General features: G+C 36.1%; 1 protein-coding gene across 1 annotated transcript; it reads right to left on the bottom strand.

Moving 5' to 3' along the window:
* On the bottom strand, nucleotides 604–7,735 carry LOC109824403 (WD repeat-containing protein 43-like). Its single transcript, XM_020390993.1, has 9 exons — nucleotides 7,651–7,735; nucleotides 7,430–7,480; nucleotides 7,230–7,295; nucleotides 5,939–6,058; nucleotides 3,655–3,887; nucleotides 3,047–3,129; nucleotides 2,053–2,164; nucleotides 1,018–1,092; nucleotides 604–938 (listed from the first exon to the last, which is right to left on the bottom strand). The coding sequence occupies exons 2-9, from the start codon at nucleotides 7,473–7,475 to the stop codon at nucleotides 756–758; spliced, it is 918 nt and encodes a 305-aa protein (XP_020246582.1). The 5' UTR covers nucleotides 7,476–7,480; nucleotides 7,651–7,735; the 3' UTR covers nucleotides 604–755.

The raw sequence follows: 20,768 nt of genomic DNA, 5'->3' as shown, positions 1-20,768 counted from the left end.
TCTACTCACCTCAAGATATTTAATAACAATTTGGAGAACCGTACTCCAAGAACATACTCCTCGATCAAACCTGTAATCATACAAGATGCATAAAAACTAAAGATTCCATACTCAAACTATTTTGGGTATAAAACTAATATTTTTAGTTTCTAGAGATTTTTTTAATTTACTTCTATCATTTTTAAATAGAACTTGGGGCTAACAACAACTTTTCTAGTTTATTGGGTCAAAAGGAAATTCTTTTCATTTGATGGATTTCATGTAGAAATATCCCTTCATAGGTTCTGAACTTAAAAACAAATTCTCAGAATTCTAAGGGCCTGGATAAATTTTCCTTTATCTTCTTCCTTCCATCTATTTTTTATCTGCCTCTGAACTCATTTATTACTATTTAACACATTAAATTACCCAATTGAAACATGGGTTAGAGCTAGAGTTACAAAACCTTTGATTTTCTTTTTCATTTCTCAAATGATTAAAAAAAATGGTTCTCTACATACCAAGTGATGGTATATGGCTTGAAAACAAATCGGTTTGGTACTGATATTATATCGTGACCGCTAATAACACAATATACTTGGAAAGAAGATAGATAAAAAAGAATGATAGCAAACAACAGCAAAATTTTCTCATCTTGTATCTGATACAAATCCATAAAGTAGCAGACATGTAAAGTGCACAAGTTCTCAAAATTTTCCTCGCAACTTATACTTTTACAAGTTCAACACAATTCCACGATACCAATTATCAATCAATCAATCGCTCATGACCTCACTTCCATCAGAATCATGAGAGTCAATAATAGCTCCCAGATCTTCACCATCAACTTCATCAGTTTCCATCGCGTCTTCATTTTCTGCTTCTTCTTCACTACTGTCCTTGTCCTCGTATATTATTAACGGGATAGTGCTGTCTTCCTCAGCCTCAACCTCAGGCATCTACATAACAAGAAGTATTTGCTTAGCAGAAGATATGTCAAAAGGTGGAGTATAATACAGGGGAAAAGAAAAGGCTCACCCTGGCGCATAGGACATCAAGAGATGTGGAGAGCTGGAGAGCGGATCGAAAGGTTGAAACCCTTGCTTCGATCAGCTGCAAGAATTGTAGAACTTAATGTCATCATTCAAGTATGTAGAAGACCATGATCCACAAAACGGGTTAGCCAAAAACCAGCAAAAGTACTGCTGTGTTTTACTGCCTATACTTCCAGTCATGAATATTTGAAACTTTGAATCCCAAAAAGGCAAAAGAAAGAGAGAGAGAGAGAGAGAGAATCATAAGCCTCTGGTTGGACATAAGATGTGCGGCTATGGCAGTAAAAGAACTATAAAATAACAACACAAGGTATAAATCAATAAACCGCTTGTTTGTGCTAGTAGCTAATAGGAATATGATATGATACAGGCATACAATACGAAAAATGTTAAACAATATCAGGATAGAGGTACACCATGAACTTATTTGTCGGTGATAAAATTGCATATATTATCTACCAAAAAGTTGCATATATTAAGGAGTTAATATTTTATGCATAACATGTATATGCAAGACTATTTATAATATATTTTCAAGTTGACTACAATTTATTAGAAAATGGGTGTAATGCAAGTTGAATAGAGGCAGGTGACGGCTAAGAGAGCCATCCATCAAATCTCTATGGTACAAGAGCAGTCATCACAAACAATCAGTTTGCTTTGCAATCTTGTCCCTGTATTGTAGCAGCATTGGTTATGATATTTAAGTGTATAGTATTATTGCTCTAATTCGTTCATCACTTTGCAGTTTCAGAAACGGCAATCAGAAAATCCAAAAGTTGATGTTATCTGTTAATTACCATGGTATAGTGGTTAAAACGCTCCTAGCAGTTCATTAGTGCTTGGCATACCCAAATTAGTTTATATCTATGGAGATCTTTCATCTATGCATATCAAGTACACGGCTGGAAGCCTCCATTTTTCAGATGTACATTTAAAGACCAAAGATTTGGAGTATCTTGTATTATAATACGTAAAGAGGAAGTACAGGATTTGACCAATACAATGAAACGCTAACCTGGTATAAGGAATTGAGAATATGCAAGGACGATTCTTGTGATGCTATACTGCTTGCTTGTTGACAAAGCAAGCTTCTAAGCCAAGGAAGTGCACAGATCAACACAGCACCTCTACACGAAAGAAAATAGAATATACAATTAGAAAAAATGAGTCAAGTTACTTGAAACATCAGAATTATCAGCACAAAACAAATACATTGTGCTGATATACTATAATCAAGTACTTTTTATATTATAACCATCCAGTGTAAGTAGACATGGAAGCTTCACATGTTGTCTACAGCTGAGGCTCAGAGGACTCTAATAAGTATTAATATATTGAGGCGGACTACAGATCTTCCCTTGAATGGCTGTTTCATTATTTATTTTACAAACACGTCTATTCTTTCTTATATTTACATCCATGTTAATTAACTGAATCTGCATGTGAATTCATATATAAGTCACTTATTATGCATAATCCTTATAACACTTACCAGTATTAACATCACGAGATAGGTTAATCTGATAACTAGAAGGTGGTTTGTGACCCTGTTAAATATAGTTTTACTCAAAACCTGATAATTCATATCGAATACATGAGTCCAAGTTCAATGTAAGGATATAAGCGAGGCCAAATTGGATAAAGGTGCTAGAAGTATCACTAGGTGAATATTATATTCGAAGAGAAGTTTCATTTAAACCATGTTAAAAGGTTGTCTAAAATGTTAAGGAGTTGACAAAAGTGCGAACAGAGACTCTGGAAGGCATAATTTACCCAGATATCTTGAGGTAATTGAAAGCGACCAACCTTTGACCTAGAGTTACCTTTACTTACATAATGATAACACAAGTACTGTATTACTTTTGATGTTAAGTTGTTGGTCTGTAGTAAAATTTACTATCAGTTGTTATTGATAATATAGAATGATTTCAAAAAATACATTACAAGAAAACACAGCTCACCGAAATACGAAAATACTACTTGTAATCTGAGTTCCATTGGTTGATTACCTTTGCTGCACCATGGATGTAAGTGATTTTAAAAGCTTGAGAACATCTACCGGACTTAAAAGTGATGTTGACTTTGCAATAACCTGCATGCCACCACAAATTTTATTAGAAGCATGTGGACAAGAAAGGAAATGCAAAGGTCCTTGTGGTATCAAATGCGGCATACTAATAGAAGCATACGCATTGATAATTTTTTTTTATAAACAACATCTCAAATCATAGGTAGTCAAATTCATCACCGTCAGCTAGCCTATATAGCACTTCCACATAGGTACAGCATAATTTTACAATATGTTCAGCATTGTGGTTCTGAGATAGCTGCTTAAGTTTCAACACCAACCGATTTGAAACTCAAAGATCTGAGAGCTCACCAGTTTCCAGCTGTTGTGTTATATTAAGTGATGGTCTCCATGCTTACTGAGGAAAGGTCGAGATTTTAAAATTAATTGATTCTATTCTAATTAGAATGGGAACATTTGTTCAGTCTATTCCAGCTGTTGAGACCACTAGTTCCAATAAATAGAAAAACAATCTCCTTTGTATGTACATGACTGATTATAATAAAAGGTAACTTGCTCGTTGAAGGCCACAAAAAAAAGAAAGGAAACCTTTTCATCCCTTGAGTACAAACAATCCAATAGCAACGCATGGTCATCAGCATGCAAAGCTTGCTTCAATAAGCGATGAACTGAATCAGCACTAGGGGGTGTTGGGATGGGAGATGGCTCTTGCTTATCAACATTCTTGGATTTGTCCTCATTGACCAAATCCAAACTCGCAAGCTTCTCTGCCATAGTTGGCTCATTCACGTCATATTCATCATCCACTTTATGGGTTACACCTAGGGTTGTGTCACAACCAATGAGCAGGTTAATAATGAAAAAGACATATCAGAAAGTAAATGCACAAATGAAGTACAGTGGCAACTGAAAACAGAGATCATAGTTTCCCTGGACAATGAAATGTGAAAGCAATATTGCATATAGTACAGTTCTCTACTAATAAAACACCAAGCAACTAAGCTCAGTTGATCCGCATTTTCTTAAATACTTTACAATTCATCTGATGACAGTCACCAGCTCCTAGAAGAGAAATGGAGAAATCATTCACAAGTGTGAAAATTCGGCGTTCAATGTTTGTATTGTAACAGATTAGGTTTTGTAGCAGTAAACCCACAACCATCATGTCATCTGACCGACATGATTCTAAACATAGTAAAATGGATCACACTTAAGAACTAAAACCCACTTAATATCCATCACATTGTGTGTGGCCTGATATATTTGATTCCCACTTATAACAAGTAGAATTTTTAACACTTACATCACCAAATTGAGTTTAAAAGAGTAGGATCCTAACTTTTATATTTTAACTCCCAAATTATTACATGTCATGATTGAAGAACTAAGAAGGTTCTAGCATTAATCCTGCACATGACATAAGGTGTCTCCTTTTCTTCCCCTAGTCAAAGAACTTAAACTTGCGACTTCGCATAATTAATCCCAATCCTTTAACACTGAACTAATATGAGTGACTACAAATGGTTTCCAGTGTAACGGTCTTAATATATAATGCTAACTAGGTTTCAGTGCTACATAATTTTATGATTCTTGGCATAAGGTATCTTAATATACGGTCTATCGACATAAGATTATCAGTATTATATCTATTTGCAAAGTGTTAGAAATTGGCATAACGCTGATGTCATAGCTAACAAAAAAATTTTGACACACAGTATGAGCCACATGAAAGCATGATCCAATCGTTTGTTAGGCCAACACTATCTGCCTATCACATCTCATCTTCCAACCTTTTAATCTCAATTCTTCCCAGGTGTCTGGGAATTTGGATATTGCACCATGCCTGCTTGATCTTAAACTGCCCACATGTTGAAGGTATGCCTTTCTACATGTGATGTTAAAGGATCTACAGCGAGACACTATCTTGCTCATAATTCTCGTCTCTGTATATGACATCCATTTAAATAAAGTTACAGTCAGGTTCACTTTGAAACACTCCTTGCATTTTTTTAGCTTTTCAACTTTCTTCATGCTTTAGAGCTGACACATTTTAAGGACGGAAGCTAAAATCAGAATGATACAATATAAACCTCAAGGTCTCCACGGACTACTAGTTCCCCAGTGTCCCCATGGACAGCTAGATTAGAATGCATGTTGGCACACACTATGCAACCGAAAAGGAAAAGAAACATGGCATCAGTTTTGGCTACCCCCTTCAACTGGTTTAACTCTCCAAATGTTACTAGTCACGATTCAAGAACAAAGAAGGTTCTAGCATTTATCCTGCACATGACATAAGGGATCTTCTTTTCTTCTCCTAGTTAAAGAATCTATTGCGACTTCACGTAATCAATCCAAATCCTTTAACACTGAACTAGTGCATATCCTCGTTAAAGGGACCACCTCCATGGTTTTTCCCCAACTGAACTGGTTTAAGGGCCAAATTTTGAACAAAAATAAAGTTGATTCAATTCTGGCTTAGTTATTTCCAAACAGAATTTTAGCCCTTAACCAGTTTGGTCCCGATAACCTGGTAAGTAAAAGAGTTGCCAAACATGCCCTTAATATCTATGCATTTATAAAACTTTGGCATAGTTTAACATAAACATAATTCTACTCTTGAGATTCTGAAAGCGCTAGAAATAAAATTAAAAAACTCGAAAGAAAGCTTCTCAATATAAAAGTTGGAAGTGTTAAATATGGCAGTCACCAACAACTAGATAGAGTAAAGCAAAAGGGTATGCTTCGCTGTGAACTGTAGACCTACATCCTACAGACAGCCAAGCACATAAATAATTAGCTGTAAATGTAAGGATCTGATTCTAACTTGGTCTACAAGCAGGCGGAGAGATATCAAAATGTGTTCACTTACCAGCATTAATGCATCTCTCTTCTTGTGAATCTAAAGCTGGCGCTGAGCGTTTCTTTGATTTGTTCTTCTTTCTCTTACCATCAGTATCTAGATTACCGCCCTCCTGCCCTTCTTCAACATCTATAACACCACCAAAAATATTAGGGTCATTAGGTCATATGATTAATAGTAGTTCACCATTAATATAATTGGTACATGTAGAGATGGCATTCGAGTTAACAGTTGTCCACTACATGTGCTCGCATGATGCAACATAAAAGTTTTAGTTTTAGCTTTATGTGAGATTATTAAGTCGGTAACTGTGAATCGTACCAGATCAATATGATATAAAAATATGGTGAATTCTTTGCTTTATATTTACTTATTCATTTATTTGGCTTGGTGAGGGAAGAGCAAATCATCCTCTTACACAGAAAGGGAATCTCCTCATATCATATCATCTACTAGGTTGTGTATGATTCAGTTAGAAGAGTGATTATTGAGAAATTGGGTTTGAATCATGATGTCTCTATGTGATGTAAACTAAGTGCAAATTGGATTTGTTTTCACCCGATCCAACCCATAGCAACCCGCTACCTAGGCAATATTGGACAATTTATTTTACGAACAGAAATTTAGAACGGTTGCTAAACTCGGGTCAAATATGGATAATACTTTTCAGAACCCATACCTGGAAAGAATCCACTATAAGATAAAGCCTGAACTGGAACGGAATTCAACACATATCATATTAATTCCTATACATCCACATGGATGTTATCACTTGAAGGTGGAACAAATAACAACTCTGTCTAGAGCAAAGTTATGAGCAATTAAGTCAGGAGGGTGATTATCAATAAACTGGGTTTGAAGTAAAGAGGAATGCTACATCAGCAGTGAACAATCAGGCTGAACGGGAAAAGGTCAACCATCCATTCCTAATAACAACCTCAACACTAATAAGTGATTTCCTCAGTCCTCTACTTTTATTCTAGATTCATCATCGCTAATTCATTCATCATTTTTTCTTCCTCCAATCTCCAATCTCCAATCTCCTATCTCCAATCACATAAACCCACACCTCTCATATATGAGTCAACGACAAGAACAATCATCACATAATGTGGCGAAATTAACTCAATGTTGTTATTAAAGCACGTGTCTTATAACTTTTTTTGGCCTATCAGGTTGTCGGTGCTGCGTTACAACTCCCGACAGCAGATTCATATTCAAAAGCTTCTATCTTGTGCACTCAACAAAAGGGGATTCCTTTGCATAAAAGGCGGGACTTATAATCCAATAGGAATGTTACCTGTCTTCTCCTTTTTTTTCTTGTTCTTTTGCTTCTTGATTTTTTTGAGCTGTTCTTCTTCTGTTCCTGTAATAAGGAAACAAATAAATAAGAATAATTATAATTCAAATAAACCTTTAAGCTCCCAAAATTAAAATTGGCCAGATGGAAAAAAAAATGAGGGGGTGTAAAAATAGCATATAATTTCACACTCGACTAACCTGCGCCTTTCGACGAAGCCATGGTCTCCATCTCCTCCGTTGTCATCGCCGCTGACGCCAACATTAAAGAAAAGACGAAACGGTCTTAGGGTTTTACTTACATGTTCAAATTCGTGTTCTCGACAACTCATATTAGCATTCGGCAAGTATTCTCGAATATTCGTTTAGCAGCTAATTTAAGTCTAAATAAAAAAAATGAAAAATTTTAAGCTTTATCTTACATTTTGATGGAAAGGATGGTAGGTTGGGAGTGGTCGAGGACACGCCGGAGGGGGGGGGGGTGAGAGCTTCGAGACTCGAGAGAGAAGACCGACGTGACGAGAAGAGGCTGTGAGCCGAAGAGACTGTCGAAGACGAGTGAGGCCGGAGGTGGCTGACGCGATCTCGAAGACGATCGTCGGAGGCAGGCTGAAGAAATGCAAAAAACCACGCTAGCGCCCTAGAATCCCGCTTTATTTTGTTTACAGAATGAGGCGGGTGGGGGTCAAGACCCGCTTCACAACCCAAAACCCGCTTTATTTTCGATGTAATAACAACACTTTCGGGTCCAAACCCGATTTTGACCCGTTTAATAAAGTCACCCACTTTTCTCCCCTCTCCCTCGAGTACTTTTTCTTGTCAATTAGATCGTTGTTTATATGAGAAGTTTTTCGGGCTAAATTTGTGTAAGGTTTTTTTTTTTTTTCCGTGAACTAGATTTGATTTCTTGCAGCAATGCCGGGATGATTTCTGAAAATTTTAACCTACGGGGGGGTTTATCTCAAAATTGACCAAACTTAAGGAGGATTTCTGAAATACCCTTTTTCGCACAAAATATCAGGAAATATGTTAATACAATCGAGTTGCTCCAAAAGGTTTCATTTCTTCCTCCATGACAAACCGAAGCCGAGGGTCAATATGAACTATAAGTAGAAGTGTACTTTAAACTTTCCACTGCCATGGAGGAAGCGTTGCTTTATTGGACACCTGTTTCAAGTCTGGTAGCAGGATTTTCTAGTATTATCGGCTTTTTTTTCACTTTTCCTAAATTGTTATATGGTTTTAATTTGATAAGATGTGTTACTTTGATTTGTCCTTTTTTCAAGATATCTTAAATTAATAGTTGAAGAGCTGAATTATGTGGTCTCTGCTAAAGGCGCTGTTATCGTAAATTATGTATGTGGCTTTATGATTGTGTATGAATCATCACGATAAAGGTTTGTTAGTGTTGTACATGCTTTATTGCCTACAGCTAGCCGTAGTTGGGGTCTGAACTAAAGTGCCCACCCCGCCCCACCCCACCCCACCCCACCCCAAATAAAAAAAATAAAAAAAGAAAGAAAAAACCAACCCCCAAAGTAATACAGATTGTAAAAAAAAACTTAGGTAGTGTGCCTCTATTGTTTGAATTTGAAAGTCTTAACCACTACAACTGGGAAATTTGCACCCATAATCTAACATTATGAAGGAAATATGTATACCGTCAATCCTAACCTTACTTGGTCTTGAAATATAGAACCTCGCACTTAATTTTGACACATGATGGGAAGGTTATCAAACTTTGTGCAAAATTGCAAGTTCAATCCTGCAAGTAGGGAAGGTCTTCCGGTGATATTCACTGTTTAACTCTAGAAACAACTCATTTCCCCATTTGCTCTATAGATACAAGACTCTTGCCTTCACAATCCAAATGGATCTTCCGGTGGTATTCACTGAATAGCTGTAACAACATTTAAATTCATCCTAACTAAAAAAGTTATAGTTATGTTAGAACGGAGTTCATACAATTAATATCTCTCGTTTGAGCAATAGCAAACACTCATTTGTTACTAAAGATTGTTTGAGATGATATATTACAATTATAAACAGGTATACAGAAAGATACGAGGCGAAATGATGGAAAAATCAATATTTATGTTTATTTCAGCCATCATGCCATGGATGGTCATTGATACACCATCAATGGTTATGAGACAATTAATTAACTACAGTGCAAAATCCGAGAATTCCAGAAACTAGGTTTGAGACCATTAATGGTCGTCAGCAAACCATCGGTGATCAACACAACAATCGATGGTGTATATTGCACAATTGATAATTTTCAAAAACTAGTTTTTTAACCATTGATTCATAACAGGAAGCCATTGATGGGGCTTCGATGGACCATCGATTGGGCTTTGATGGACCGTAGATGGTCGAGTTTGCTCATTGATGGTGACACGTTTTGGCAGATTTTGTGATTTAATTTCAACCGTTCGTTGATCCTTTCTGTCTCCAACTCCTACTATGATTTCAATATCTTTTTTCCTATTCACTAAAGGCTATATAAGATAGGAAGAGATCATAATTTGGAGAGGTTCTATGCTTTGAGAAAAGGAGAGCTTTATGAGAAATTTTATTCTAGGATTTGTGAAGAAGATTTAATTTGTGATTCGAACCCTAAGAGCCTCGTCAAACTCTTTCTCTTCACGCTCAATATCTTCAGATCATATCAGCAAGGAGAGTTTTTCTTGGATTCAACATTATCATTGTTTCTTTATTAAGCTTCGCTTGATCGGTTTGCATAGAAAAATGATTGCAATTTCTTTTTAATTTGTGCTTAAATTGTTTTGATGATTTGTGTTTCATTTTATTTTTACGACGTACTCAAGCCAATGATAATTGAGGATTAGGCCTAACTAGTGCTAGATGTTCTTCATCTGTTAGGAGTTAGGTTAGATGACTAATTTCGGGTAGATTCAATGGTGTGGTCTTTATAAGCTTAAAGAATTGGGTTGTGCTTCAGGTGAATTCTGGCTATAGTGAATAAGCTCCTTCGTGAGAAGAAAGAGTAGACATAGAATTGTTATCCTAACTATAATAAAGTCTCGTGTGTTCCTTGGTTAATTTATGGTTTGGTTATTCGCTTTTAGTTTTTTTATATTTTCGCTACCCCCCTCCTTTCATCTCAGATCCAACACAACAAGTTCTTGGTTGGGAAGACCAATTTTCGTAACATAACATTTAGCATCTCTGCCTACAATAATTGTAGCAAAATTGTAAGATTTGCACATGTGCATAGAAGAAAACCATTCAAATATTGCCCCTAGAAGAGTGATGAGGCATCACTCTATTGGCATCATTCTAGTCTACATTTAGGGCTCATAAAATAATAATCTAAAAATTAAAGAAATAAATGAAATCTTTAGCTAACACAGTTAGCTCAGTGAAAATCGCCTGCATCCAAATGACAAAATGCCCCTAACAAAAAAAAGAAAAGGACAAACTTCCACGTCTTTCTATTAATTTTTAAGGTAATTTTCACCAAACCCCCCAATGTGTGGTCCAATTTTAAGACAAACCCCAACTAATTTTGTCTAATAATTAGAATTTTAATTTAAAAAGGTTATTTTTTTTACCAGTTCTTCTGATACTAGTAGGAGGATTAGTTGAAAAAGTGAACTTTTGGGTGTTTCTAAAAAATATTTAACGTACAGGGGGGTTTATCTCAAAATTGACCAAACTTAAGGAGGATTTCTGAAATACCCTTTTTTGCACAAAATATTAGGAAATATGTTAATACAAATCGAGTTGCTCCAAAAGGTTTCATTTCTTCCTCCATGGCAACCGAAACCGAGTATGTGTCTGTAGCAAAGGCAGCAAAAGAGTTGTTATGGTTGAAAGCTTTTCTTCTCGAGCTTGGGGTAAGCTTTGAGAAATACTTCATCCACTGTGACAGTCAAAGTGTCATTCACTTGTAAGAAAACGACGCATTCCATGCTCGGACCAAGCATGTTGACATGAAGCATCATACCATACAGAGATGGCAAAGTAGGAACGAGTTCAAGCTTGCGAAGATTGATACGAGATATAATCCAGCCGATATGCTAACCAAGCCAGTTTCGCTCGAGAAAGTGAGGCTGTGTGCAGTCTCATACGGCCTCCTTTGAGAACGTTGACAGTCGTGCAAGATGCCAAAGATACAAGACATCCGGATGATGCAACCAAGAATGGTGTGAAGATATGATTGATGCTCAATTAAATATTCAAGTGGGTGATTGTTGAAAGGGAATGAGAGTTAGGCAGCTTCCCATAAACTGAGAGTTAGGCAGATTTTTAGGTAAAGTTTGAAAAATAAAAGTGGCGGGCCCCACCACTAATAATATAAAATTAGTGCATAATATTTTTCAGCCACTATAAATAGGCCCAAAACTCTTCAGGAAAAATCTTTCCAGAAACAACTCTTCATATAGAAGAGTGAGAAGAAAAATAGAGAGTTTTTATTAATATCAAGGAGAGAGTTTATGAGAATTCTTGGAGAGTATCTTCATCAAGAGAGAGTGTTCTCTTTGATCTAATTCTTTTTTGGGATATAAAAACATTGGGCATCGTCGTTGCACCGTGTAGTAGCTCAGTAAGAGTGAACCACATTATATCTGTGAGTACTGTGATTGAATTGTTAGATCCTAGAGGGGGGTGATTAGGGTCTTATGCTAATCTAATCTGATTTTATGCTAATTAAAACTAATTAATAAATATCCTAGCAAGTATAATATGTAACAAGATATATATGCAATGATAAGTGATATACAAGGGCAAACAAACTAAACTAGATAGTGAGTAATATAAACAACAAGCAATAGGCAATGGCGAAATAAGATATGAACACAAAAATTAAGTGCGTCAATTCAATCACAAACAAATGATATGATCACGGAGTTCGGTCCCTACGACCTACGTCTCCGCTCCTCACCTCGAGGAGATATCCACTATCACAATCGGGTTTTCTACACTCACCCGAATAACGTTTACACCTCACAATATGGTTTTCTAGTTCACCGAAAACTCTACAACTCACTCACTTGCAAATACACTTCACACCCTCTAAGTGTTGGTCTACCCTGTGTCCTCCTCCTCAAGTGCTCGGATACAACATCTCCCTAGGTTCGTCAACCGACGCCACTCCTCTTGGATTCGACCCTATCTCTCACCACACACTCCTTTCGGTGTACAAGTGTATTACAAAGTGAACCTCACACTAAAGCACAATTACAATAATTGTTTGTTCTCTAGTATGGATGAGAACATAATGAAAGCTCACACTCAGTTGTTATAACTCTCACCAACCCAAATATACTATGTATGAAAATACAATAAGCTCAATGGTTGTGTGTGTAAACAATGAGTTTAATCAAATCTAAACTCAATATAAAACTAGCTTTAGTAAAATGATAATCAAACAAATAGATATAAAGCTAGAAAAAGAGTTTAGGGAAACTTCTCTATAGATCAAAAGATAAGCAGAAGAGTTGGATGCTCAAACAATATAGATGATCTTCCTCAAGCTCTTATGAAATTGTTTTCACAAAACAAACTCTCAATTTGCTTAAAAGCTTTTAAAACAAACTTAAACCAAACATAAACCCTTGTTTAAAACTTTCTTAAACTTGTTTAAAACACTCTCATAGTGTATGAAATGATAAATACAATGGGGGTATATATAGAGTAGAAGAAAACAACCCCAAAAACCCCAAAAAACCACTAAAAGACAAAATTCAGCAAGTTACCGTTACTGTGCAACGATAACATTGGCGGTCGACTGTAGCGGTCGACCGCGAGAAGTAAAACTGCAAAACTGCTCTCTAGACTATAGACGGTCGACCGTGGCGGTCGACCGCACTGTAGCATGGTCGACTATAGCGGTCGACCGTGAAAACTGACAGTTTCTGAAATCTGGAAATCTACGTATCTGGCTTTGTAAAATCAATTAAAAATAATAAATCAACTCCAAAAATCATAAAATTTTAAGAGAAGTTTCTACACATGTATATGAACATGTTAGAAAAGCATTTCTTAAATATCACATCTCATTTGTGAGAAATAATTATTTGAACACAGATATACAGTTTCTGAAAAACTGCTGAAAACTCGTTTTTGTAAATTTAATTGTAAATAACAAAACAATTCCAAAATTAGTAAAACTTAGGGAAATGTTTGTATATATGATGATAAACATGTAAACAAAGAAAACTTTCAAATCGCATTTCCTAATTGTGAAAACTTATCTGTTTTGTGAAAACATGCACGAACATGTGCACGAACATAAACTTATTTAAAACTTGATTTTGTAAATTCAAATAAACATAACAAATTAATTCCAAAATTGATAAAACTTTGGGAAACATTTATAAACATGAAATTGAACATGTTGTAAAAATAATTTCTCAAATTGAATTTTCCATTTGTGAAAACTCATGTATTTTGCAAAACTTGTAAAATACATGTGTACATAAACTTCTTGATTTTTGACTATTGGGTTAAACTATATTTTGAAACCTTATAAAATAATTTTATAGACTTAATAGAATATGTGTATAATGGTTGTTAAGTCCAAAAACCAATAACTCAGTATTTTTCAAAATTACTTAAAATCAAGAATTGTGCGTATGTGTGATATAGAGCTTAGAGTATCTAACACACATAATATAAACTCCTAAACTAATTTACCCAAGCTTGATCTTGATCTTCAATATGCTCTTCTTGGTAAACTTACGGATAAAGCTTGAACTTGAATCTTTAACTTGAATTGTATTGCTTCACACCGATATTCCGCCAACCTCCATCGAATATGATCGTTGATGCTCGATTCCATCCATCCTCCGACATATTGTTTGCATAGAATACATATAAAACACAAACACTAGACGAACAATATTAGATGTAAATTATTTATAAATCATCATCAAAACAAGAAGGCCAACATGAATTTGCATCTAATCTGTGATTCCACAATCATTTGTGTGTGTAATATGTCTCCGTTCTAGGCATTCTTGTTGGAGTGTATCCTAACATCTTCAATCACATATACATTGCCATAACTGATACACAAAAATTCAATACCATTATAGAAAAAACATAGGAAAAAAAGAAAATTATTATTATTGAGTATCACCTCAACATCGGTAAACCAGGTAATGAGACCATTTCGTTAGTAGAATTCTTCAAATTTAAGAAAATTAAGATGAGTAATTAAACTTCAAAACTAAACGTATCAATCAAAATAACTAAATTGCATACACCCCACATCGTAATACCTAAAAATTAATAATAAAGAAAAGAAAAGAAAAGAGAAGGAAATTTCAAAAACTTATTGCTATTACAAAGATGCACGAAAGAATAGTTTCAAGCTTAAAACTATAAACTTATAAATAAATCAAATAATCTGAGATGAAGTACCTGTTAGATCTAAAACTGAGATCTAACCCGTAATACCATGATTAGTTCAAAGAGATTAAAACAACAATGAGCGCGGAAGCTATACCTGAATCCATGACGATTTGAGCATGGATCTGAATTAGGGTTTTATCTTCTAATATGAAAGGTTTCTCTTGAATCTCTCTTTAGATGGGGATTAGAGAATAAAGAACGTAACCTTTAGATTAGGGACCATAGCCCCTTTATATAGATTTGTAATTTTCTAATTTAGCCCCTCATAAAATTAGAATTGTAACCTGATATCCGCACATTTATCCCATGATTTATTTAAATACCCATTAACCCAAATTTATTGATCACTTTATGCAGGTTATGAAAGTACCCTAGAGTGTGGAGGTGTGAATAGGGTTATTGCTAATCTTATTAGATATTAATGCCGACTAAAACTTATTAACAAATATATCCTAACAATATTGATATTCAATTTGGTATATGCAAGGATATATAAACAAGAGTAAATAAACACAAGTGATAGTGCGCAAAAGACAAACACAAACATAAGATATGATCACGGAGTTCGGTCCCCACGACCTACGTCTCCGCTCCTCACCTTGAGGAGATCTCCACTATCACAATTGGGTTTTCTACGCTCACCCGAATAACATTTACACCTCATAATATGATTTTCTAGTTCATCGAAAACTTTACACCTTACACAATTACAAATACACTTCACACCCTCTAAGTGTTGGCCTAGCCCGTGTCACCTTCCTCAAGTGTTCGGAATTACCACCTCTCACTAGGCTTTACTACCGACCCTACTCCTCTTGGAACCGACCCCGTCTCCCACCAACCACTTCTCTCGGTGTCCAAGTGTAATACAATGTGCAGCTCACAATGAAGCTCAATTACAATAATATGTTCTCTAATATGGATGAGAACTCAATGTAAGCTCAATCTCACAAATCACAATCACACAACCTAATATATGATGTATGAAATGCTACAAGCTCAAATAGGGTGTGTGTGATAAAATGAGTATAAACAAAATCTAACTCAATTAACAAACTAGCAATGATGATATATGAAAATCAAAAAACGAATTGCTAGAAAATAGAGTTAGGAAAACTTCTCTATTAAACACAAAGAGAGGATGAAGAAGATTGAGGATGAATCCCTCATTGACAATGTAAGCTTCCTCTTTTGTAAACAAACACCAAACCCAAACTTGAGAAGAAACAAACTTTAAAACGCTTAGAAACACTTGTTAAAAACCCTCTTTTTTTAGATATTCTGATGAGAACAATAGGGGTTTATATAGGATGAAAAACCAAGGCACAAAACCCAAGCAAAACCAGCAAAAATAATAAAATAACAAAGGCTGGAAATATAGCCGTTGGAGCTGGTCAGTCGACTGACGGAATTTATCAGTCGACTGATGAGCTGACCGTTGTATTCATTTTCTAGCTCATCAGTCGACTGACGACCTTTTTCAGTTGACTGATGGATCATCAGTCGACTGGTCAGTCGACCAAAACAAAACAATTTTTTTTTTATAATTGTAGGCACTTTCATCAGTCGACACATCAGTCGACTGACGTCATCAGTCGACTGACGTCATCAGTCGACTGACCAGTCGACTGATAACAGGTTATCAACCTGAATCGATTTTGAAAATGAGTTTCAAGACTCTATTAAAAATAGTAAATAAATTCCAAAAAATATAAAACTTTGGGAAAAGTTTATAATCATGAATATGAACATGTTGGAAAAAGAATTTTTCAAATAGCTCTTACCATTTGTGAAAACTCGAAAATATTCAAAAGTGCTAAAATACATGTTTTTTCAAATATGTTGTTTTTGTCATTTTAGATCAAATCAAGTTCTGAAAACTTGTATAATCTTTTTATAGACATAATAAAAGATGTTAGCATGGTTTGTATAGTCTAAAACACATTTGAATGAATTTTACATAAAAACACCTATTTTTATGAAAATTCACAAATGAAATGTGTGTGTGTATTTGAGCTTATAGAATAACGCACATTATATAAACCCTAAACTAATTTACCCAAGCTTAATTGATCTTCATTGAGCTCTTCTTGGTAAACATGGAATAAGCTTGAACTTGGATCTTGTTTAGTATGCATAGGCTTCATTCCACTATTCCGCCAACCTCCATTTGATGTGATCGTGTAGGCTCAATCCATCCAACCTCCAACTTGGATATTTGTGTAGATTACCTATCAAAACAAATGCAAACACTCGACACATATTGTTAGGAATTGTTTGTGATCATCAAAACAAGATTAGGGAGTAGGCTCATAAACATGAGACCTAACAATCTCCCTCTTTTTGATGATGACAAACAATCTACACAAAGAAATATAAAATATGCATGATACATAAAAGAATATGTAAATTATAAACATCATGCATAAAACTAAGGCTATACTCACAATGTTTCTCCCCTTTGTCAACATCAAAAATGGGGGAAACAACAAGGATGAAGAGAGCGAAAGCTCCCCCTATCATAAAACATAGGTGAGTATAAACAAAAATATAGGGAAGGCTCCCCCTATCAAAAAGCAATAAAGAATATATGCAATAAAGATCATGGCAAACATGTGAGCAAGCATAAATATAAAATATGTTAAACACAACTCACATACAAAGATAGACTAAGTAAATACATATGCATGTATCATGAAGATACGGTGCCACAAGAGTCTAAAACCTAAAAGATTTCAAAAAAGTTAAAAGAAATCAAACATCAAATTATTTAAAAAAATTACAGTTTTCCACCATAAAACATGATTGATTGAGAGCACAAATAGACATATAAAAGGTGTCCCAATACCCAATCATAAAACATTATTTGGATATAAACAAAATTAGATCATGAAATCAAAAAAATAAAATCATGAACCTCATGAAGGTTCAAATAAAAGCCTCAAATGATACTAAAAGAAATTCAAGGAAGGTTCAAATAAAAGCCTCAAATGATACTAAAAGAAATTCAAAGTGTATATATTGTATCATTTTCGACAAAAGCAATACTAAAAGAAATTCAAAGTGTATATATTGTATCATTTTCGACAAAAGCAAGAGAGGTGAGCATAACAAGTTCTTGAAACACGTTTCAACCCAAATAAAGCTTTTAGCATCCGGTAAACCTCCCGGAGGTTGCTTAAACATATAACCTCTCATATGCAAATACAAAACAAAGTATATATCTGAAAAATGTTTGATCAATAGAATAAATCCTTTTTTGTAAAACTTGATCAAACCATATAAGAAATATATTATAAAGCACTAATTGATGATCCATAAGCACAAATACATAAATATCATCAAAAGAGTGTTTTACAATGATCTCATGAAGCACAAACATATCAAAATGAATCAAAAACAACAAGAGAGACATGAACTATAGTTTTGAAAAACAAAAATCATTTTGATTTATCAATAGTATATATATATATATGGGAAAAGTGTTCCTAAGGTGACTCCTTAGGCCATCATCTAAGGAGTCGGCCTAAGATCACATGATTGAGGGCCATTGTGGATAATCCGCTCCGTTTAACTTGATCTACATATTCTAAAACCGCAATACACAAAGTTTGGGGTGAACCCGTCGTCGTTTGACCCTCCGTCGAGCCATGTGAAAAGTTCTATTCATTCGAAACCATTAAAATTAATACGAGTGGATGAAGGGTGTCACGCCCCGCTTCCCAAAATACACGGGAACCGGAACGTGAACAAGCCCGCGACGTATTAGATTGAGAAGAAATATACACTACTCTTTTTTTTTCTTTTCTTTTCTTTTCTTCTCAATCCAATACGCTAAGCGTCTGGAAATAAAAACAATGCGAAGTCACAGGTCCCCGATCACACATAGCAAGAATATAAAGACAACCCAGAATAAAAATAGACATATCATCAATGGTAAATCATCCCAGACATAAAATACGGGTCAAATATGCCCTTATACAAATCTAAACAAAAGAATACTAAAGAGATACAAAATACACTGATCAAATAGAAATGGAATGTAGTACAAAAGAAAACGGAGGACCAATAACTAAGCTTCAGCTTCTTCTGCTCCGTCTGCAGGGCACTCCTGCTGATAATCTTCTGGCTCCTGGAGATCTCCTAGTTGAACCTGTTCTTCTCCTAAGTCTGACGTACACCAGAGAAAATAGGTGTACGTCAGGTTCATGACGCACGGCAAGACCCGACCCCACAAATAAAATAGAACGAACGGAAATCCAATGCGAAAAACGATACGATAACAGAAACAACAAAAGGACGTACAACTGAAATCCACAAATCAACATGAAAACACTACTAAATCATGATAACATAAAGCATCCAAAATCGATCAGGTAACGAGATCATGCAGCTAACGATCAGTCTAATCATCCAAGCAACAAGGTCATACAATAGATGGAATTAATACTTAAAAATTTACAACAAGAGATGTAGTACGTCGAGCGAAATAATCCAAACAAGGAAACCCTCATGTATATACCATATGTCTCGAATTGTAAATAATTAAATATTAATCCCGATCTATGTACGAAAAGGAGTACAACCGGCCTACATCTCACAAGAATCATACTTAGCCAAGAATCGAGGTCATGTAACTAACTATTTCATCACTCATCTCAAATAATCAACAATCTCAATATCCCTGCTCCTCAGACCCACCCCAGGCCGAAACAAGACGCTGGCGCGAGCCTGGAAAACAAATAATAATCTCGATATCACCTCACCTCAGACCCACCCCAGGCCGAAACAAGACACTGGCGCGAGCCTAGAAAACAATCAATAATCACAATATCACATCACCTCAGACCCACCCCAGGCCGAAACAAGACACTGGCACGAGCCTGGAAAATACATCAACAATCTCATATCACAACTCCTCGGACCCACCCCGGTGACTACACAAACTTCACCAGCGCGAGCCCAGAATATACATCAACAATCACAACCGCTCACATGGACCAAGACTTCTCATCCCAATTCTCGTAATTCCAAGTCAACTACACACGGTGTTCTAGATCCTAACTGTGTCATACGGGTCACTATAGTCATGAACTCCTAATGATTCTCAATCACAACATGAAACGATCAATGCAACAAATCATGTGCAATAATATCATAGCATATCAGATAATCAAAATAAGAAATATAAATCATAACAACAGCTACATAATCAGAAAATAATCTTTTTCTAAATTAATCCATTTTAAATTATTTTGCTTAACAATTAATCTAAACTAATTCATTTTCCAAAATAAATTCTTTTAAATTATTATAATTATCTAAAAATGATTCTTTTGTCGAACTAAATTCTTTTAATTCATTATAATTATTCTGAAAATATCATTTATCATGTTACCATGATATAATTAATATTCTTCAGCAAACAATCACACGCAGATAAATACGTCACAATTAAACTACACAAACGATTCATAATAATGTAAATATTCAACTACGAAACAATGAGAGCAGGATCTTACACGTAATAATTTACGATAAAACTAAGAATTAAATGAAAATAATCGAGGTTCGGGATCTTGCCTCGGGGTTTCGTCGAACGGATCGACGCTGACAACACGGATCGGATCTGGCGCGGGGGAGTTAGACGGCGACATCAGTGGTAGAGGAGCTCGCGGCATGGCTGTGGGGTTTGGAGTCTGAACGCGACGGCGGCGAGGCGGAGTTCGTCGGATCTAGAGGGCTCGTCGGAGGACAGAGAGGAGAGGACTGCTAGAGGTGGCGGAGCCGCTCGGCGTTGGAACTGCAGCTGGCGGAGGAGCGGCGTCGGACGGGATCTGCAATGGCGTTGACGGGGAGGGCAGCCGCGCAAGGGGAGAGAGCGGAGGTGTTGGGTGCGTGTATCGGCTCAGGCGCAGCTTGTGCTGGGCGGTTTGCTGGCGACCACGGAGCTGCTGTCGACGGCGACAAGCGGCTGCAGGACGGGCGAAGGCGGGCGAGGCAGGCGTGAGGGTTCGAGCGGCGCGAGGTCGCGGGAGTGGGGTCAGGCGGCAGGGAGCAGAGAGGTCTCGAGCGGGGGCCGTAGAGTACGGTTCGATCGGAGAAGAAGCAGATGGAGGAGGAGCTGGCGGTCTGAGCGTCGTAGCTCACCGGC

Source organism: Asparagus officinalis, chromosome 9, assembly GCF_001876935.1.
Source record: "Asparagus officinalis chromosome 9, Aspof.V1, whole genome shotgun sequence".
NCBI lineage: Eukaryota > Viridiplantae > Streptophyta > Magnoliopsida > Asparagales > Asparagaceae > Asparagus > Asparagus officinalis.
This window is presented reverse-complemented; position numbering and strand designations above follow the sequence as displayed.

What these genes read in the sequence shown, in the direction of transcription:
- LOC109824403 (XM_020390993.1), bottom strand. Translation starts at nt 7,475, where the DNA reads ATGACAACGGAGGAGATGGAGACCATGGCTTCGTCGAAAGGCGCAG. An exon ending in AGAGAGATGCATTAATGCTG is followed by an intron (nt 3,888 to 5,938) that starts GTAAGTGAACAC and finishes ACACAACCCTAG; the next exon opens with GTGTAACCCATAAAGTGGAT. An exon ending in ACATCCATGGTGCAGCAAAG is followed by an intron (nt 2,165 to 3,046) that starts GTAATCAACCAA and finishes TCTTTCGTGTAG; the next exon opens with AGGTGCTGTGTTGATCTGTG.